The sequence below is a fragment of the Cyphomyrmex costatus genome, unplaced genomic scaffold (genome assembly GCF_001594065.2).
Source record: "Cyphomyrmex costatus isolate MS0001 unplaced genomic scaffold, Ccosl1.0 scaffold364, whole genome shotgun sequence".
Classification (NCBI taxonomy): domain Eukaryota; kingdom Metazoa; phylum Arthropoda; class Insecta; order Hymenoptera; family Formicidae; genus Cyphomyrmex; species Cyphomyrmex costatus.
The window spans coordinates 265,249-288,630 of NW_017277819.1; the positions used below are offsets into that span (position 1 = coordinate 265,249).

At 38.8% G+C, this 23,382-nt stretch overlaps 1 protein-coding gene across 1 annotated transcript in view; it reads left to right on the forward strand.

The window, feature by feature from the left end:
* The window catches only part of LOC108776603 (LIM domain only protein 3), a 111,009-nt gene that overhangs the window by 43,298 nt on the left and 44,329 nt on the right, over window positions 1-23,382 (forward strand). Inside the window, exons 2-4 of the mRNA XM_018543274.1 lie at window positions 17,610-17,706; window positions 18,412-18,549; window positions 19,392-19,517. Coding sequence (XP_018398776.1) covers window positions 17,618-17,706; window positions 18,412-18,549; window positions 19,392-19,517 — 353 coding nt within the window. The 5' untranslated portion in view covers window positions 17,610-17,617. The remainder of the gene's footprint in view (window positions 1-17,609; window positions 17,707-18,411; window positions 18,550-19,391; window positions 19,518-23,382) is intronic.

Genomic DNA, 23,382 nt, shown 5'->3' on the forward strand with positions numbered 1-23,382 from the left:
TCTGTAGACCTCAACAAATATTTCCAAACCGCGAGGAGATCTCCATATAGCTTGAATCTCTAACGTTCAATAATCCAATTGAACGAAAAATTGAAATACTTGTACCAATGAAAACATTATGAGAAAAGTTTACGAATTGCGATTACCTTCCTATCGCAATTGCAGGAGGATTGGCGTTCTTGCCAACATTGACGGTAGCTTTGGACGATAAAGCTAACGATGCAGCCAACAAAGCTGGCAACGATGTTGCCTTAATATAGACGGGCTTATCGTTCGGAAGAGCTAATGTAAACTTGTTCGTCACGATCCTACGACGCAAACTGTTCGATAAACACCGTAGGGCAACATCGTGAAATCCGACCGTGAACTGGAAAAAAAGTTGCTACATTGGAATTCTGGTAGGTTTAATAGAAAAGCACAAATCGGACATTCCTAGTTAAATCTATCAAACATTCCGTCGGGATAATTAGAAATTCGATTACGATAATCAAAATGTCTGATTCATATGATCAGAAATTCGATTTGTTCATACTTTTTGTTGAATGTAGCTGATACAGGAATTTCAAGCGTGATAAGCAATGCTGTGATAAACAATTTGAACATTTTAACAGCCAGTTTGAGTATCTATCTAACATAACTACATGTTTTGACAGTCCAATAAAATTATTTTAAAATCTCCGTCTAGCTAAATCTTTAAATATTTCAGCAAAACCATCTTTTCAAAACCATCAATTTAATGATTAATCATAACTAAAAAGATACATTGTCATCGCAGATCTAATTACGAGTGAATCACAGAAAACAAAGAATGCCTAGCGCGCAAAAGCGCTAATGGCAGTTCAATGTACCAGATAACTTGTTTTCTCTCTTCCTCTTCTGAGATAAACTGTGTTTAGTACTCGCGTTGATAATCGCGATGACTGATTCAATCATCAATTAACTTAACTGGAGATTGATGAAAGAGGCTCTAATTCACATTTGTAATCATAAATTACGGTGCCGGTGTTGTTTATCGTGCAGCGGTCATTTGAAACCGTTGTTTAATCCTTTTGGCGTGCCATCAAACTGGCTCGAAACGCAGGCTGATAACGCCACGACAGTGAATGCTGTCACTGTCATGTGCGTCATGACGAAGAAAGGGATGTTTGCGCTCCGCGGGGCAAAAACTGGAGGCCACGTCACGACGGTATAACAGCTTATCGGCCCAGTGCGGTACATTAAGCACGGCCGTTACCGACTCCACCGCAAAACGGGGATCGTTCTGGGCGTTAGGCAAGGGGCGGCGGCGAGGGGGAGGGAGGGGTGTCGAGAGATTATCTTGTCGTATTCAATATTCCTATGGAACGTTCGGGATGATAAATCGTCCTCGCCGATAGAAAAGATGCGTCGAAGCCACATTTCGGAGCCATCATCCGCTCCGCCACGGTTCGCTTCATAGTTTATACAGGGTGTCCGCCGAAGTGTGAGAATAATAGTACTCGAGTCATATATACATTAAAATAAAAGTATCAACTTTTTTCCAGTGATAAAAATATGATCTGCGACTGGCACATCAAAAAATATTTCGTTTTGATGTCGTTGCATTTTTAAAATTAAATTTTGGTAATTTGAGTTAAACTTTTTTTTTTCGCTGTTGTGAGACAAAGGCGCCATCCCATCACTGTGTATAACCGTGCCGTCACACAGAATTTTTATATCTGATCTTTCTCATGCCTCTCTCTCCTGGCAGAGAGGAGGACTTGCGATACCTCGAAACGAGAAGCCGCGAAAATCATGCGGGTGCGAATGCGTCCACCAAGAAATCCCGCGGGTATCAGTATAATAAAACCATTAGAGTGATCCTCGTGCGTGCATTCAAACCGTATAAATATCCGGCACAATCCCTCGCGCCGTTTCCAACTTCTGTGTAATGTTAAACTTGCGATAAATCCGAAGTGCTCCGGTAACGGGCGTATCTTTTGCCCACCGCCGCCGGCGCGAGACGCGGCGTCCGTCGACAATAGTTCCTCGGTCGCCATACGTGAAGTGTGCGGGAACCCCTATGGCGCTGTCGCTCGTATTACGCGCGATATTTTTTTTCCGCCCTCTCCCGCGCGCTCTGCCGCACTTTCGAGGTTCTATTATTTTATGTGCATTCGTCGCGAAAACAATAACTCCGCTGACCTGACTTTCTCGGATACCAAATCACCCGCGCTTGGCGGAGGTTCCGTCGTTGATCTTCCTCGAACGTGATATTCTCCGCGGTGGCCTTCATCGATAAGAAGCATACGCGAGGCAGCAGCTTTGTAGGTTTTGTTCAACCCTCCGTAGCTGACGTCAAAGTCTGTAACACTACTGCAGTTACTGACGCTGGGTCTGTAAAACTTATTTAATTTATGTGAATTACCTTGTAATTAGAATGGTGGATCCTGGTGATATAATGGAGCATTTTTCTAATTTTTAAATAGCATAATAATTTAGAATTTTATATAAGTATGACAATAGAAGTCTCGAGATTATAAACTAAAAAATAGTTAAATGAACAGGTAAGTGAGAGTAAACTGCGCGGTTAATGGTGCGCTAATATCAATCTATATGTTCTGAAATATTGCTTAGGGTCTTTTTATTTCTAATTTATTATGTTCTCCCATTACAGTCTTAAAAAGATACTGTATTTAATATTGTTTATAATTTTGTTTTGCTATCTATTATTTTTCATAACTTTATTCTATTTAAATAGGTTAAAAAATTATCACTTATTATATTTATAATAAGTTCAAGTGTTGCAATTGTTTATGTAATTAAAAATTTTGAAACTTTTAAAACTAATAATAAAAACTGTAATGGGTTCCAAGGACCCGTATGATTCTTTAACATCACAAAACATGGATATGTTTTTCTATTATGAGTTAAAAGACTCTAAATAATTTCAAGGAATCAAAATGACAACTCATACAAAAGAGAACAAAAATACTAACAATAACTGCATTTTAAGAAAAGAATATACCATTAAAAAAATTGAATTGTTTGACAATTTGATAAAGAGATTTATAATTGAATAGCTCAATAGATTTATTGGCAGCTCCGGAGAATGAAAGAATTTGCGACATTAAGTACAGAATTCAGTAAAATCATATGCGTTAAATGTAATTATTAAATCTCTTATTTTAAAAAATATTTTGTTTTAAGAAAGTCAAAAGCAACAATGTTATTTCTTATAAACTATGCTTTTTTTTATAATGGATATTCATACAAGAAAGATTTAATTACTGATTTTTACACAAGTAGAATGACAATAAAATATTTTTACGCAATTGCATTTATGTTATGTATATAATTCATTTTTTTTGTTTTGTAAAAGATAAGAATTTTAAAATAAAATATTCTTCCTGAAATAAAAAAATAACTCGTTAAATATATGAATGAACTCGTAGCTTGCAAGCGTGTTAAAAATTTACTCGAAAAAATCGTTCAAAAATCTGTGTTTAGATATGGAGAGATGAAAGTTTATCTTGTATCCTGTGATATATTGTTTCACCCCCTCCCCACATATTTCTTGCATTCACTTAGTCCCTACTGAGACTAACAAAAGGACTGGTCATCAAGATCCTAAGCAAAGGCTGACCAAGCAGCGGCCTGCTGGGTAGCCGCGTGTAAACGTGTACATAATTATCGGGGAGTATACTAGGACGATGTGATGTCAGCAATGGTCATTTGCCGCTATCGGCTGGCTCGCAGACTATCTCCTAGCTATTCTATCCTCGCCTGTCCTCCAACCCCTGTGTACCCTGCGATGTATTTTGCCTCGTGTGGGACAGAGACGAACGGAATTGATCGAAGTAACCATTGGTAATTTCGACCGCATTATTAACGATTAATTATTAATCAATGTATAACATTCAAAGTTTCCACATAATTAACACGATAGAGATTTTTTTATACGTTTATACTTATGATCGACTCTTTGCCATCGAAACGAAGTTTCAAAAAAAACGTACGCTAATTTAAAAAAAAGTCTTTAGATTAATTGAATTCAAGAGAATCTTCCCTTTCTAAATTAAAGTAATTCAAATGTGTGTGTTATCTGAAGTCGTTCTTTCCAGAATCAACAAGTTCAATCCGGGACGCTGTAGTCTTCGCTTTCTCCGTAAGATCATGGATGCACATAAATTCCTCCCTTTGCTCTTCGTGCTTTTACGGACTCTTCTCCCGAGCAACGATATATCACGGTGCGCGGCAGCGGCCTGACGTTCCCTGTCACCGGTTTAATCGAGCACCACTCGGATTAAGTGTTCTCGTTCGCGAGCGACCACGTCCTGACTGGTCGCTGTCGAAACACGTAGACAGCGACTGCGAAGAATAGCTAACGCCCTGCGCTCTCTCTCTCTCTCTCTCCCTTCCTTCCTCCTCTCCATAATCTTTGACCTTTATGTCGATCGCTTACCATTAACTTGTTCGAAACTCGATTCTTCGCAATAAAGACGTGATGGAGGTAAGACGAAAAGGTTCACTATCGGTCAAGAGTTTTCTTTTAACATTGTTAATTTTCAACAGGAGAAATAAATTGAAATTGTTTACAACTTTAACAGTTACAGTTTAGACTTTTATTTGTTATATATTCAATTATATATATATATGATCTTAATTGTTAATATTGTAAATTGAAATTATTGGTATCATAAGTACAATAACAGTTTTTTAACTGATATATGTTAAAATCTTATTTAATAAATTTGAAATTTGAGCAGAAATAAAGGTGAAATTTAAGAGTGAAATTTCGCTTGTGCCAGAAAAGATTCAGATTGTAGACGAAAGGTTAATTAGACATCACTTATAACATCGTTTCTAATGCAGTAGAACGCTTATTTTAATTTAAACTTATATTATTATGCATCGTTCTAGGTTAATAAAAAATTAACCGCGAGTAATAATTTAAAATAATCGTTTCATTTTTCGTGTTCATTTTCATTTTTCAAAAATTCGAATCGGGCGTCGGAAAACGGAAAATGGGAAGACTATTCGAGAAACGTGAGCCTTTCGACCGTGGCATAAACCACTTCTATGTTATTTACGTTAGCCGTTAACGGCTGCGATTTCCGGAGCGGCCCTAACTCACGTGCAACGACCAAGAATATGTCCCAAGTGTCCGGACCTTCGTCTTACTGCGGACAGACTGCCTCGGATGAGTTACTTGTGATCAAGCCTCAACTAGAACAGAGAACCCGAGTTAATCTCACGTGCCGCATCAGACGCCCACGCCGCCTTTGCCGAAATTTGTACAAAGCGCGGAATTTATCCCCTCAATGCCAAACAATTCGAGGAATGTTTATCTCTCTTTTTCCCTCTCTCTCAGCTAGAATAAATTTAATAATGATTTAATTAGCATTCCTACGCTTACAGTTATTCGCTTTCAGTATAACGGCGAATTGAAATGATTTCGGTATCATGCGAAGGTTAAGAACGGAAGAGGAGAGCAGCGCGCGGATGAAGAATCGTTGGCGAGCAACAACGCGAGCGATACGCGGGCACCGCAACAGAATCGCCGTCGCGTTTCTGTTACAGCGACGGGATCGCCACGCGCGTTATCTTGCAGTGAAACATTAATAATAAAAGTTTTCGTTTATTGTCTCGCGAACGGCAAACCGGCCGCCGTTAGGGGAGGAGGGACACAGGCTCTAGCGACGCTGTACAACTACGCGGTTACGGCCACGTTTTGTCTTCGTCATGAATACCCCCTTATCTTCGGGCGAGTCCATCATCGCGGGACGGTTTTGTCCCCGGGCGCGTTTCGCCGTAGGAACCTGTCTGCGGGAATTGTAAGGAGACAGGAAGCGCAGCGTCTGGACGTGTCCGCCAGTCGGAAAATATTTCGAAACGTCGATCAGAGCCAGGCGAAACGAGGGTCGAGAGCAGTCGGGTACAAACGACACGGGAGTCTGGTTGTTAAACTAATGCGTCGATGCATCCTCTCCTCCCTGTATCTCCTTCCTGCCGAGGGTTTTGTCGCTTACTCTTCCACCCCCGTCTGCCCTCCTAAGTTACGCGACGAGTTGTGTCGTATTTTTTCAACCACAACGCTCTTTTTTCGACACGAAAAAGACGGTTTTACCGAAGTATTTAAAATTTTATATTTACATATAAATGTTATTACGCACCAAAACCCTCTTTGACTAAAAATGATATTTTTTCTTATTTATGTTTAAATGCTTCTTGGTTTATTTCATTTAATATTGTTGATCTAAAAATTTAGATACTGTATATATGAAAATAATTTTATTGGATCAAGTTGATTGCTAGAACATTAAAACTTTTTACAGTATTGTTCATATTTGAATGTCCTACATAATTATTTCATGACCAACAAAATTATTTACTAAAGTATCTAAAAAATCAGCTAAATATGGATCTGAAAATTTTATTGGACTGTCAAAAAAATTATGTAGGATACTTAAACTCGTTGCAAGTGTCAAAACTTTTTGCTCATCATGCTTGAGATTTGTACATAATTATTTCGATAATCCAACAACATTATTTTCAGACCTGCATTTAACTAAATATTTAGAAGTTTTTGCAAAATTGTTTTTCCATGTAGAAATATCGCAGCAAATACGAACTAACAGTAACATAACTGTTAATTATAATTTCCCTTCAGCAATATAATAACTGTTATGTGTTTTAATTGTTATTTGTTATATTACAATTATATTGTTGGATAAAAAAATTTAACAGTCATGTTATTGTTAATTGATGTTTACCGGGACCTACAATAACAAAAACGAAATTCATCGGCTTTGTTTTCATGGCAGACTTTATCTTCTTTTTCGAGTCGCGAATAAATCTTATTTCTTCCGCCAAGTTTCCTCCAATTAATGTCACTGATTGGTTCCTCGTCCGATGCGCGACCAGCTGTAACAGGCAGAGATATACTAACATATATCGAGCATGTGCAAATGAGAGACGAGATTAGTTACCGTCGGTTTCGCTCGATGTGGAACGGCACGAGACTGATCACAGGCTACGTTTCTCAGCTGACCGCAGCTTCCCGCCGGCCAGTGCTTACTGCGTCCGGTAAAGGGACGCGATGTAAATCAGTCTAGCAACCTACACCGGCCGCACATTAAGTTGCCTCGAGGTCTGTCAAGGGGGTGGGATGATCCGAGTGCCAGCTTCCGACTAAAATCATGTGCCTCGGGACCGACACCGGTCAACAAGCGTCCGATACATTCCGAATTAATATCCTATGCATGCATGCATGCGGAATACAATCCATTTATTTCGTGATTATTACATCTAAGAGGGACAGTTTGCTCGTACCTTCCATTGAGCGAGTATCACCGGGCACGTATGTGGTAGGAGGAGAACGATCGATCGTTAAGTCGGCGCCGGCTGCCGGGGACACTTACAAATTAGCCAATCAAGTTCTAATCCCTTTACGATTTACCCCAATCAGCCCGCATCCCGCCACAAATACTTTAATCCGTCCATTAATCCTGCAAGATAAAAGTTTCCAGAGTAGTTACGGACCCTTTGTCGTCGCCATGGTCAGCAGTATCAGTTCAAGAGGATCGAATGGCAAATGTTAGTATAAGTTCTCAGTCCTTATTATTAATGAAATAAGCGATCGTCATAAGCAACGACTATCAAAACGAATATTTTGATTTCAAGTGTCAAGAACATTGCTAAAGTATTTTTCTATATATCTGATCTATCATTCTCGCGATAGTCATTTCAAAATTAATACAATTAAAAAAAGCATGATTTTATTATCATGTATAAATTAGATAAACGTTACCCTCTATTACTATCAATTATCAAAAGTGAACTTGCTTAAAATCATAAAAATTGTCACAAATCTTTTAAACAAAAACCAACCAATAAAGGTTGGTTTTTTAAAGATTATAAAATAAAAATGACAAAAATTACATTTAATCTTGTTAAACATATATTCTGTTTGTCGATATTATTTGATTATTCAATAATTTTATGTAAAGTTGAAAAAAGTTTTTTCTTTTACTGAAACTTAATTTCTTGGATTCTGTCTTTTGAAGTAAGGGAGCCCGATATCATTATGAAGAAAAAAAGAAATGAATTCTTTAATCATGTTAGTTCGAAATGTAATCTCCAGATTTTCAAAAAATGCTCACTTTAAATTGATTGCGTTTGAAGATTTTTCAATTTTTCATAGCAAATGTATATATTTCTTCAAAGTCTTTTAATTACGAAGTAAAATTAAAATATACAGAACGCAGAATTTTTTCGAATATTGGATAGAATGTTTCTTTTCTCCTAGATTGTGCATGTCTCGCCCTGCGCGACGTGGTCTTCTATCGCGAACATTTCCGCGTCGCGTCGGAGCGTCGGTATCTCTTCGGGGTGGTCATCCAGTTTATTTACGCGTCCGCTTTGCGGATCGAAAAACCCAAAAAGGAGTAAAGCGGCTCCGTGAGAGCGGATGGACCGAAGCGGCGCGAGCGGAGGTGCGAGCGTCGCTGGAATTTATACTCCGCGTCGTCGTGGCCGTCCCCGGGCAATTTTTTTTCAACCTCAACCTCGAGCAAAACCCCGCGGTCCACCGTCCCCTGCCTACTCCCATCTCGCTCGCGCTACCGACGGCTATATACAGAACGCTGGACAAACAACAATAAATACATTTTCCCAGGCCGGGTGGCAAACCCGGTGAGGGGTAGAACTTCCATGCGAGCACGTACGGGCATAGCTTAGCGTAATCTGACTGCACACCACCCCATTTCAGCCACCGACCCTCCGCACCAGGACGCACGCAACCCCCGTTGTCCCCTTCGTCCCCTAATCCCCCTTTTCGTCCGCCGTCCTCGCCGTACCGCTGTCAGGAGACTGCAAGCTCCCATACCGTAGAGACAGAAACCGGTGAGGGGGTGGGAGGAAGAGAGATGGGGACCGGGGAAAAAAAAGATAAATACAAGAGCCGACAACGCAGCGGGGAGTTAGGTGGCATCACCACCTGACGAAAGAATTCCGCGACCTGACCAGAATTTCATTAGCCGTGGTCTGGCGAGAGCGCACGGCGAATGGGAAAGAGAGTTGCGAGGGAGTAAAAGCGGAGAATGGGGGGTGGAGGGGGGGAGAGGGAGAGAATGGAGACGCGTCGGGCGCGTTTATCGGCGCGAAAGAGCTTGTTAAACGGCCCGTTTCACGGTACTGCCTTTTCTTCCTGGCGGTCGGGGGTGTCGGGAAGGTTCAAGCGGGAGAACGGAGATTTCGCGCGCGATGACGGTTTAAGGGAAGCGCGTCGTTACGGCAAGAATGAAAACAATTTTCGTTCAAGTGGCATTACGTTGTTTCGAATGGTATTCGCCGTTCGTACATCGTAAGGAATAAGCGCCAAGTGGGAGTAGATATGATAGTACAATTTATGTGAACGGCGAACAAAAGATTCGAGAGATAGATCACGTAAGGGTGAATTGTGTAAATTTTTACATTCGTGTTACTCGCAATCTTTATTTTATATCGTTTTTCAGCGTAGCATATTAAAAGTGTATACGAATATTCCTTATAACAATTTAATAATTGGAAAAAACTTCCAACTAACAATAATGTAATTGTCAGTTATAATTTTCAACTCCACAAATTATAACTGTACAACATCATATGTAACATATTATAGTTATATAACACGTAACAATTATATTGCTGAATGGAAAATTATAACTAGCGATTATGTTGCTAGTTAATGTTTAGGTTGTATCTTCATTATCAATGAGATGATATAATTACTTCACGTTACATCATTACAGAAAGAGAAAGAAATATAAACATACGCGGAAAAAACGGTTTTGCTAAAATATTTTAAAATTTAGCTAAATACAGATCTGAGAATAATTTTGTTGGACCAAAATAATTATCTTGGATTCTCAAATTACTTATTAGAATGTCAAAACTTTAAGTAATTTTGTTCGTAATAATTATTTTAAGATCCAACAAAATGTTTTTAAATCTGTACCTAAATTTTTAGGTACTTTAGCAAAATTGTTTTTAAATCCGTGTATAGTAAGTAATTAATTAGCAAAGGCAAAGGAGAAGAAAGAAATAGTGAAACTAGAGTCTGAAAATTGGATATTTCCAAAGATTAAATAAATTTCGTACTTTACTATACAGAAGGTAAAATATTTCACATTGTATGCACAATTCCATCGTATTACGAAGAAAATTTAAACGCTACAAGTCGATTTCCCTCTTCGAAACGGAAGTTTAAGTGCGCCGTTCTCAGCATATCCGGAATATCATGGCGGCTCCGGTCGTTCGGAATGCTAATGCGTGATTACGGCAGCCACGGTCGTAATACGCGAACTTTTTGTGCGGCTCACGTGTGACCCGGGGGCGCTTAAAACATCCCTTAAATTACCCCCATTAGCAAGGGTTGAACGCCGGGTAAACGAGGATTTCACTGGCGCTGTTACGCGAGATTTATTCCGTGGGAAATATTCCTTTCGGACGTTAAATTACGTCGTTATACCGAGGGCTCTTATTCCTCGCGCCCGACGAGTCGATCCAAGTATAAACTTAAGCCGATTTCGCAACGTATTGTACCGCGCGTTTTCGCCTAAGTATTAAATGTGAAGTAACGAGCCGGCAGCGGTGGCAACGAAAGTTATCGCGGCGTAATGAAAGCGACGGCTTCGAGTGGGCAACGATATGAGAACTCCTTCACTGAAGTAGTTACAGACACACATGTGGAAACACTCCTCGGTAATCTTCTGAAAAAATACGATGAAAGCTCGCTGTACGCAAAAATAATTCACGCCGATATTATTCAACAGAGACAATGGCAAAGATACTTTACTAACAATTGTACGTTTTACGACACACACGCATAAAATTAGAATACCATATATAGTCATGAGTTCTTACAAGTTTTATGAAAACAAGTTACGAGTTTAACACATTCCGCTTAGAAATGATCCATTAATCTCATAAATCAATTACGAACAATATATCGAGTTTCCATGATTATTATCGTTATTATCTTCAATTTATATCAGAATAAATCTGTAGAGATTATTTGCAAAATAAAACATCAATCTAAATCAATCCAATGCTAATTACTACATAAATGACAATAATTACGTAACTATGTGCTTAATAATTTCAATCTCGCTGTGACACGTCATCGTCAGGCGAGCGATGAATTTTCTCGATGGATTTTCTTGAAGAGAAGAATTCTGTTGATGGCATCCCATGTTTCGCACATAACTAACGGCACGCGGCTCGAATCTTATCTCCCTAATTTCTCGAGAGCGACCGTTCAACGACCGTCGGCAACGCGCACCGTCGGCACCCGGGACGCTCTCGCGGACGATTTACGGAATTTAAACAGCCCCCCGGGATAAGGCGGCGGCTTGGCGTTGCGTGGCAGGTCGGATTAGCAGGTTGCCCCCTCATCGGGATAATTCCCTTCGTCCCCTGCCCCGTTTTCCTGCCACTGACTCCCGGCCGCCCCCGCCGTCAGCCTCCGGGGTAGGTTACGTCCTTCCTGCGGGATAAAACAAAACAGCCAGCGGAGTATATTAATGCTCGGCTTAATGCGGCCCGCCTAATTAATGGACCGACTCTCCGGACGCCCGCGCTCAACCGCTCGCCCGTTCTAAAAGTAAGAGATAACACCGCTGCAGAAGCATTATTAAAGACAAAAGCGCGACCGCGCCGCTCTCGTGCCCCTGGACGAGTGGAAATTTCGGTAAGCGCTTCCTGACGTAAGGGATTTCCCCCCCCCCCCCCCCCCCCAGATGATGATATATTTATATTAAAGCTACATCGAGTTACTTAAATAAACGAGATTAATAGAATTATAATAGTAAAAATAGCTAATAATAAGATTTTTATGCATAGGAAGAATGATTTGGATGACATATATAATATAAATCAGAAAATAATTTATGTTGAATTATCAAAAATTGAAGGCTAGAATGTTAAAACTTTTTACAGCATTATCGTCACGCTTGAGCATTCTACCTCAAGTGTGACATTAAACAGTGTCGTATATTAATGATGTTGCACACATCAATAAGATACCATTAAAACATCATTTTGCTACATCATTTTGGGACAAAGTTGTTTTCAGATCTATGTCTGATTTTTATGTTTTAACAAAAGCATTTCATCTGTGTGCAAATATAATAATAATAACTCGGCTGTGCCAATTTTTAACCTATCTAATAGTTTTTCTTTTCCAGTTAATTTAGATTTGCACATGGAGCTTTAGACTTTTTAGAATTTTCATAAATGATCACAATTAATTACAAGTTTTTTTACTTTTATGATAACAGCCCTCTTCGTAAAGTCAGATTCCCCTTAAACTGATTAATTTAGACCCGCGGTTATAGTGTTAATTAATTATGGGGGTATCGATGATTGGGGGCATCTCTATTGTAAACTTGGCAGAAAAGATAAGAAGTACTGAATTAAAGTGTCTTTCCAAGACACCAGACGCAGCGCGCAGTACTTTCTATTTCTTCAAGTGATCCGGAGGTGGCACTCTGGGAGTGTCATGGATGCTGCTGGGGCGGAGCCTTGAGAGAGTTGCATCGAGACTGCTCGGCTGCGTCGATAAGCAGATCGCCCCCGCCCTACTGTTCTATACTCTTGATTTTACACAGACGCATTTCTTACACTTAGACAAGACTTTTATTGAGATTATTCGTTCCTAATTTATTATTATAGATTACTCTAAGATCCTAATTGAAAGATAAATCGTCCACAAATATCAATGTTAAATGAACGCGGTTAAAGCTATGGTTTTCTAATTATTCCCTTCTTGTAGCTGTGCCTTTTCGATCAGCTTGAGATAAGCAATCCCCATGGCGCTTCTGTAATACTATCGCGATGATAATGACCACTGAGAGCATAGCGGTGGGCAACGGCTTGGTCAAGGAGGATACATACATCGACTCTCGTCGACAGGTTAGCGGTTCTCGAACGTGTAGCGGCTAATCGAATTATCGATGCTTTGAGGCTCAGCGTCCGTGGATGATTCGATCACGTAGCTGATGAACAGTTCCGGCGGTCAGCGATGCGAGCCGCTTTCGAAGGGAAACCTCTCGTTATGAACTCTCCCCGGTAACGTTTGAGCGAACTGTTTCCGCCGTGCTCCACTGCTTCTCAACGACAATAACCGTAGCCGTGTAATTAGTCGCAAAAAGTGGCGCCGGCGCTTGGAAAAATCGACGATTGGCCGCGAATTTCCGGCAGGAGTAGTTTCCTGTATAGAATTTCAGTTACCAGGAACTCTAGATAATCACGAAATAAAGCTATTAAGCCTCAGAATCATTCAATCATGAATTTCGATAAATATTCTATTTTTTTAAATCCAAATTTAAGATCGTTTTTGAGCGGAACTCTTATCATAAATATAAAAACAAATTCTTAGATTTTGCAAAATACAGCAAGAACTTCAATCAGAACCGTGAATTTTATGGGCTTTCTATAATAAGTCGTCAGTAATAGATTAGTAGTTGGGACTGTTGGGAGTAAGTTGTAATCGAGTCAGTAGTATATCCATTAAGTATATCAGTAACCAATAATTACGCGTGGAGAGGACCAAATTCCATATATAATTTAAAATTTAGATTACGTTATGCCTGATTAATTAAAAAGCAATATGTCTGCTACTTCATCGAGACAACTAACCCGAACTGATTGACATAATATGAGAATGTGACTCACGCGCGTCTCTATATCTCGGTGTAGTTTAATTTTAATCTTAGTCCAAATGATTTTTTATCTTTTTTTAATTCTACGAATTAGAAAAAGATAAAGAATAAGTTGGAGACTAAAATTAATCTGCATTGATAAAAACGAACATCATTCTGCAAATTTCCTTATAAGATTTATGATTTATAATTCTGACATATCACCAATATGATATGAGTAATGAAAGCCTATGGTATACAAAGGAAACATAATGCAATAAGATATAAGTAAGCGAATCAGCAGAGAAGGCAGTAACGCAAGCAGTAGTAAATCCAAAATGTTAACTTGCTTAATGCTTACCCCTTATTATTTAAATTTCTTTATGTGCCATAATCTCAATAGCTTATATTATATTCTGTAAATTCTTTGAAGTGAATCTCACTTTAAAGAGTGAAACTGGAGTCAACCTTGAAAGTGAGTGACTCAATTTTCAATCTTTCAGAGTGACAATTTACTCTAAAAGTTTTAGAGTGTAGGAAGTTCATTAACGTTGGGACACTATAACTTCACACACGCGCAATTTTCTTTGTTTCGTCGCAATTCCAGCAGTGCACGCACAATTTTACGGTACAAATCGCGATCAAAGTTAGCCGTCGTCGGTCGAAAGAATGACTATAGGGATGGATGTTCCTTCCAAGCCGCAAGGCAAAACCACACCCACCGCACCGATGAAAATCGCAGTTAAATACAAAGTGGAAATTGAGCGCCAACCTGGCTTGACGGCCGAAGGTTTTCGAGGTCGTCGGCGGAATCCAGGTCGGCGTCCGCAGGAATTTCTGCGGTGAAATTCCAGTGCACGTAACTCCAAATATTTCTGTAGTATCGTAGTTCGTACGAGGGCGGGGAGATTTCGAGTTTCAAAGGAAACACTCTCGCCACTTCCGTTCGCGAGACAACGACGTTTCGCCGTCCGAAAGTCTAACACACGGCGACTGAGCGCGGACACATACAGCCGCGACGGAAATTCTCTTGATAAATTCGAAACGCATGCATAGACACGAATCTAAAGCAGAAGCACCTGTACAAAACTCATGTACGAAGTATATATTCACAAGTGCTAGCAAAAAAGTGAGAAAAGATCTCTAAATTATTTTCAATCTGATCTAATTACATTGGCGGGGTCCGCCAAAAGAGCAACATAAATTTAACATATCGCTCGAATCGATATTGCCTAGCGATTATTATGTGGGAAAGTTTATATGCGGGCGGATTTAATAGTTTGCATAATTTACCCCTAGTTAGTTATTCCATTAATCATTACCCCGGGTAGGTGTGTGCACGCCCGCGAATAACAATCGTACTATTATTTATAACGTATTCAATTTATCGGTAACCCGCGGGCGGAGGTAAAGCGTGTAATCGATTCAACTCGATTAATTAACTCGCCCCCACGTATGCGATTGTAACCGAGGTGCCTCGGTGTGCACGGAGGCGTCTCTCGTTACCGTGGACGAAAACTTCCCGCCGTCGCGTTGTGTCGCGCAAAAAAAAAAAAACGCACATACACAAACATACGTACACGGGACACGCACTCCATGTATGCGGGTCTCGTCCGCTTATCCGCGACACAAAGGCGTTTAATTAGAAGCGCATCGGAAAACGGGGGCATCATCCGGCATCTGGTTTTTATTCCTGGCAATTTTCGCGTTCCGCTAAGGCGATACGGATTTTTCATCCCCATCGCCGTTAATAATTAACGGATCAAAGGCATCGTATTAATATTTGCCCCGAAGTCCCCGACCACAAGGAAGATATTAACCCGCGTAATATTGTGTCCATGCTAAAGAGGGAGAGGAGGGAGAAGGACATATTGAAACCGCACAAACTTCGCTCATAGCATCCGCGGCTATAAGCTCGTAAATATACCGGGTGGCTGAAATCGAACTTGGCGTAGTGTGGCCGGTGGACATCGCCCGAGGAAAAAGACAGACCCGTCAATATGCGCTACGTTAACCGCATCAAGACCTGATCCAGTATCTTACTATTTATCTAACATGCAGGGAGTGTGGTATTTAGAAACATTTACTTTGGACACGCTAATTATCTTTTTAACGATAATAACAATAATAGTTTATTCATATTATAATACTTTAATTGAAAAGTAATGTAGCTGAACAGTGAAGATAAAAATTCCCATTATTGTTAAAAAAAGAAATTAAATTAAAAAATATTATATTGTTTAAAACTTATAATAATTTAGTGATTTTTTTATTATTAATATTGTAAGGGAAATTGTGATACGTGTTAGAAGAGGGGAATATAAAATTTTTTTTAACGATAACGAGATTTTTAATAACAGTTCAGTTATATCACTTTAGTTGGAAGGTAGATGTGACTAAGCAGCCAAAATTAAAGAACTCAGTTATATTACTTTAGTTAAAAAGTAATTAAAATCAAACTCTTAAACCTAAAAACTCTTTATTGTTAAAAAAAATATGTTCCAAGGTACAACACGTCCTACACTGAAAAAATATTCTAGTTACAGCAATCAAAAATACAAACAAAACAAATTCCAATCCAAATAATTAACTTTTTGATTACTTCGACTAAAATTTTTGATAAATTTATCATAAATAATTTGTGTTTTTCTGATTGAATCTATTAAAATTCTAATTGATGTAACAAAATTTTCCCCAGTGTGACCACAGACTCCCCTACATTCACAATTAAAGAAATCACATCTTCCAGAAGTATTTTCTGGAATATTAACATTTACGGAAAATTCTAGTCGATTCGGTTAAAAGGACGCTGTTCTTTTTTTGTGCAGTTTATGAAAGCGTTATGCTATTCTTATACACTTAAAAGAACATCATGGCTCTTCGGAGGGATACCTAATGTTTATCCAGAGCACGGACAGCGGTCAGCTACCCGAGTCGCTGGGTTATTTCGGAGCCGGTGGTGCTCAAACGCGCAATAAGTGGAGGAAGATAGAAGTGTGGGAGGGTCAAACTAATTCGATTCTAAACTCTGACCACATCGCGAGAAAGAGGATGGGACGCTCCGATGCGGGAGGGCTTCGCGGAGGATGAGAAAGGCTACACGCCCGAACGGGCCGAACAGGGTGGACACAGATGGCACTAACCACGCCGTTAAATTCTCAAACCGTAACTCTAATTACTCATAGACAAGCCGACATTCTAGTGCCAGATGCCGGTGAAACTTGTTAAAAGCACGCGAACGCGATTACTCATTCTATCCTGGACGCCGGTGATTGCAACCGAAAGTCGATCCGACTTTCCGGTTGCTCCAGTTCTTGAATCTAAATAACGAAAAAAGTAAAAATGTTTTTATAATAGATAAATGATGTTAAATTTACTTTTATCCATTAACCAATCATCAAAATAAAACCGATATATTAAAAATAAATAAGTATAATACCAAAACTATAATAAATAAAAATTGACCGAAAAATGTTAAACACAATTAAAGGAAGAAGGCTATATTCGATTAAAATCTTGATATTTAATAATATTTTTGTGTGACTCTTACAATTTCTAGTTTAAGTAAACTGCGCGTTGACTTATCATCCTTGGAACAAGATTTTAAACTGAAATCAGAATACGTAATACCATGCACAAATTAATTTGACAAGAAATTTAATAATACAGATGCTAGAGTATCTTAATATACGATAAAGAATTTGGAGTAACTGGAATAAGAAATTAGAATAACTAGAAATTGTAAAATCACGCAAAAAATATTATTAGACGCCAAGATCCACTTTGACCGGCTTTCTTCGCTCAATTGTGTTGTAATATCAAATCTGACAAGACATCGGGCTCTCGATATGTTTCCTGAATAAAATTTGAATAAATATTGAACGTAAATTTCGCGAGATGTAGCAAACATTCGACGTTTGGTTTCTACGATGGCAATTAAGCAAACATTTCTGCATCATGTTGCAGGCGATAAAATGACTATGGATGGGAGCAAGAGCGAACCGGGCAAGAACGGGGCCACTCAACAGGAATGCGCGGGTTGCGGAAAAGCGATTACGGAGAGGTAAGTGTTCCGCTTCGTTTGCGTGACGCAACGTTACGTGGTATGTTTCACATTCTACCTTGAAAGAACGTAGAGACGGTTCGCTCAACGGTCGATCCTAATGCCTGTCCAACCCCGGAAGTCGTCAGAAGTATGAACTGGATGGGTTAGATGCATTTTTCTTAACGAGAAGTGAACCGCAGTAAACTCGTGTTATATAAAATTTGCAATTGATATCCGAAGGGCAAAAATATGCAATATTATAATTAGAAATGCAGTAAACGTATATGCTTAATCGTAGTTGCAGAACAAAAAAATCTGCATTCAATTTCTATTATATAACATTATTTTATTAAATATAATATTCAATATTATATATTTCTCTATTATATCAAATTATTACGTAAGGAACCTTTTGTAATTACCTAAAACAAACTGTGAACTTACATTGAGTAGCATATTAATAATAAAAATCTTTTAATCGATATCACTCAATTTATCAAATTTAAGTTTATGTGACAAATCATTATATTAAAATTATAATTTTCAGTGTATTATTATTGCTTAATAAAATCAGTTGTAGTTGAAACAGATCAAATAAGTTTTTTTGAGGGAAAAAGAATCTTATAAATTTAATCGTAAATATCTAAGAGCACGCATTGTATAAGTTTAATAGTCATACTTGTATTTTCTATTCACTATCAAATAATAACTTTTTTTAAACAGATATCTTCTAAAAGCATTGGACATGTATTGGCACGAAGACTGCTTGAAATGTGGATGTTGCGACTGCAGACTTGGCGAGGTTGGTTCGACGCTCTACACTAAGGCCAACCTCATCCTCTGCAAAAGAGATTATTTACGGTGAGTAACGAACAAACAATTTAATCGATCACCAGTTCCTCGCAAGAATCTTTTCGGTAAGATTTTCGCGTATTCAATACGTAGCGTTGCACATCCCGAGTCAGCAAACAGACAGGCAGATTGACAAAGCGATCGACGAAAGACGTTATTGCGGAAGGGAGATGAAATCGAGGCGGGTAGCGGCAACAAATCGAATTTTACAGATGAATTTCCCTTATTGAATACATCCACATCCCATATAAACACGAGTGAGAGCAAATAAACCGTGTTGAGATTACGGAGTCCCGAGGGAATACGCGCAGGTGGTGGCGTCCGCAAGAGGAACACGCAGCGTCGAAACATTGTGGCCTTTATTAATGGCCTAATATTTGAAGACGGCATATTCGTGGTGCCCGTAAGCTTATTGGTTTCTGTCGCGTTTCAGGGCGAAACTTTCCGTTCGCTTTCATCATCGGAAGAACGACTTTTCTTGCGTTATGACAAAAGTTACGCTTCCCAATAATATTATATGGCGAGGTTTAACTGCGCCATAATCATATAAGGATATCGCGAATTTTAATTTAATACAACATATAATAAAAAATACCTTACAAGTACATAATTACTTGGTATGTAAAATTTTACAATCTTGGTCAAAAGTGTAAATATCTCCACAAATTAACGAAAACATTCTATTAAAAAGAGATTTATTTTCAACAATTTTAAAATTTTATTAGTTTCCAATTGAATGTTATTACCGTCTTTTCTAAGAAAATACAATAAATTGAGAGTGCTTTACTTATGTATAGCCAAAACTAAGAGACTAAGAATGCCAAGTAATGTCTCTGTTTTTTATTTGACAGACTCTTCGGAAATACCGGTCACTGCGCAGCGTGCAGCAAAGTAATCCCAGCTTTCGAGATGGTGATGCGCGCAAGGACCAACGTTTACCACTTGGAGTGCTTCGCTTGTCAACAGTGCAATCACAGGTATGTAAGAACACAAGTATAACGAAACGATCGATACGATAACTTGCTTTCTTAGGAAAAAATAAAAAGAGAGGATATAAAACCATTATCAAAAGGATTAAAATCATATTGATCGTGTTTTTTTTTATGATCGGCGGAATTCCAGAAAATATTTCGCCGACGCACACACACAAGTTCCGATTCACGTCGCGTCAAAGTGTGGTCTCGCTTCCACGGGACCCCCTCTGGCGGCGCTATTATTTTATTAACAATAATGAAAGCCGGTAATTAAACATTCACACCCGGCGGCGCCGACGTCGGCGGCGACGGCAAAGTCGCTTGCTCGAGTATTCCTCGTGGCAGCTCATCCGTATAACAATTTAATTCGAGCCACCCCAGCCGCGCGCGCCCGGGGGTTTGCCTAACTTCTGCAGCACTTCGCAACACTTCGCTTACTTATTCACAACAACCGAGTTAAGCCGAGGCTCGTTCGAAAGCCGGGACTCGAGCCTAGACGCCTCGGCGGATCTGCCGAATGGAGATAATCGGTGTGCGAAGGCTCGAGAGCCCGCACGTCACGCTTTTACGAGACGCCACGAGGAGGGCAGCCATCTCTTCTCCATCTCTTCTCCATCTCTTCACAAGGCAACGAGCAATACTTTTCAAGTTCTACAACTTTATAAGAGTAGAATATTAAAGAAACGTGATTGTTAGAACTGTGTCCGAATGAACGCTCTAGGAAACTTTATAAAATATAATAAATACACGAATAATTGATATATTTCACAAATAATTACTTATTTTTGGTAAAATTAGAGTCTGAGAGGGTAAAATGTCGCTGTTTTCGCAACTACCGCTCCCCGCTCTACATTATGGTCGGAGTAAACGTTGGTTCGCTCCCCTAATTCGAGACTTTCGAGGAGGATCAATGCCGTAGAGCGAGAAGAATCCGCTCGACGTTTCCTCTCTTGACGAACATAATTGACGCGAGAGCTTCCGACGTGAATGCGAAGGCATTCGGAGACACTCGCGGAGAAGGAAGAGAGAGAGAGAGAGAGAGAGAGGGGGAGGGAGAAGGAGGCAGGGTGGGTTAGGAAAGTCAAAGTTGCGAACTATGCGAGCGACGTGTGGGTGCCTCGAGGTGCACGTCAGATGCAAATCATGCCGACTAATTTCTCGGAAAACTCACGGCTCCGGAGGGAGAGAGAGCAGACCGAATATTCGCGGCGAGAGATACGTCCAAGCATAATAGCACAGCGATAAAGCCGAATGGCCGAATTAATTATACCCCCGTGTCTTTGGTTGTCCAAAACAGTTGAACCATTCGGTGCTAACAACCCTTTGGCTCGGCTAGTTACCAAAAGCGTCCCGTTTTACGTATGTGTTGATTAACTTTGGGAGAGAGAGAGAGGGAGAGAGAGAGAGAGAGAGAGAGAGAGAGCCAGATTAATCTTTTTAGATTTAGTCGACATATTAATATTTTATTTATTCAAATTAAATTCATAAAAAGCCGCTCGTATAACCGAAGAGAAATAAAATATATAAAGTTTTGGTTTTTATATGTTTCTTTTTTTTTTTTCAAAAAGGTCGCAATGCAATTATTTAATTTAATGACGGCGAGCTGGTTTCCAAACGCCGAAATGATTAAATTTCATTTAAACGATTATAATTGCGCTTCCTTTCTCTCTCTTTTTAAATACATTGGATCCCTTAATAGCTATTTTATTGTCTTAGTTAAATCAACTTATAATTGCTCACGCTTATACCACTTCTCTTTCTTTTTTGTTACATATATATATATATATATATACAGAGTTTTATAATACGTAACCTTAGAATTAAATTTAAAACACAACAAAATAACATGGACAGTTTATATAAAATATTTGTTCCTTCTATCCTTGTTTCAAAGAAATGTTTTCGTGTTTTTATTAATTTTCATTACAAACTAAACTTAATAATAATAAATATATTATAGCGTCTTCATATATCTCTGTTCTTAAAGAAGTCAGTAAGACGTGAAAACATGTAAAAACGCTAGCTCAATTTATAATGAAAATTAATAAAACGTTTATAACTCGGAAAGGTCAGATAGAACAAATAGCTCCGTTCGCATTGCTTGCACTTTTACACTCAGAATCTTCGCTTTCTCTTCCTTTTATGTTCGATTTATATTTTGTTTTAAGTGCAAAAATTTTATAGGTACATTTCAAACAATGCAAATAAACCAAATGTTTATGTAAACTTTTTATATTGCTTTTGTGTGAATTCATTCCTGATGCCATGCCTACGCATTACGAAACATTCTATATAAATAAAAATATATAACGTATATATTACTCGTTTTTATTTTTATTTCTATTTCTTGTTGTTTTATTTTCCTTTCTTAAACTTGTATATATCATACAAACGTCTTGTATATATAATAAAATTATTATTCTATTCGATTCTACTTTACTTTATCTATCTTTCTTATTATTATAAACTTTCCGTAAACTTGTCATATTATTACAGCAAGTTTATAGATTGGTTAAATGCCGCATTTATACCAAGTTATGACAGATTGGAAAAAGGATAGGAAGCGATAAGATCATTTCTTTATGCTATTTTATGGGGTCGATGGCATTTCGGCATTTAATGTCACTCCCCGACATTTGCCCGACCTTTCTTGCACCCTACGGCTGTCTAGTCTGAATTGATTCAGGCCACGAGACCAAAACATCGAAAACACATCGGAGCGAAAGATACTACAAATCTCGTATATGTTTGTGTGTTCTATTGATTAATAGACCATTTACAGAATACATAATGAAAAATATAAAGAATACATTGAGCTATAAAATAACTAATGATGATTTCCACGCACATATAAATATAATTTTTTAATTTAAATTTTAAAAAAGTAATTTTTAAGCTTATAAAATTTTTACTTCCAAAAGATAAAATCATTTTTTTTTTTATGTTTCTAAGATTTCTTGCTACTGGTTTTTCTGAAAGATCTAAAAATCTTCTTTCTTTTCGTGCATATATTATAAAAGGTAATCTTTTATATAAATTAAAAATAACTGCTTTGTGCGACACATGATCTCAATGTTGAAACCGGATTCCTTACTATTGTAAGTGCAGAAACAGAATTATCGGAGAGTGCGACAGATAGTCGTGAAGTAAAATTTAACTGCTGTCATCGTGGAGAGTTTGTCGTCGACGCGTGACTATCGAGCGAAGCCGATTACGAGTTAAAGATACGTCGACGGAAAGTATACTTTCTTTCGCGGTCGATGGTAACGCGCACCCTTAAGGCGAACCATTGGGCAGGGGTCGAAGAGGTTGACCGTACGCAAAAGCGGAAACGGATGTGGCCGTTGGGTCACGCGATCACCACCGAGCCAAGTATAAAACACCTGAGTTGTTTAATCATACGCTCCCGCGATGGAAGCCTCGTGCTTCGAGAACTCTGCAAGGGTGAGACCGTCCGGTTTCTTTCTCTCCTTTTCCTTCATTGTACCTACCTCCCAAGGTTGTATCGCGATACGGAAGTGCGGATTACTCATTGACGAGCGAACGTGCAAACGCGACGATAATGAACACCTTGGATTGGACGAATCGTTCGTGATAACCGCGAGTTATGAAAATTCGAGTATGAAAATTTAATCCTCCAACTTAACGCGTACAACGCGTAGGGTCTCTGTTAATATTTAACCGCGATAAACTTGTACGATATTTCTATGATAATTACGTGAAAATTTCAATTTATATGCTAATTTTCTTGATATCATCATCTTACAGGCAACTGTTTCAACTTATTTGCTATTAAATGTGAAAAAATCAGAAGGTGAATGGCATTAGAAAACTATCGGTGCTTGTTTTCGCGTTTATCACGATAAAG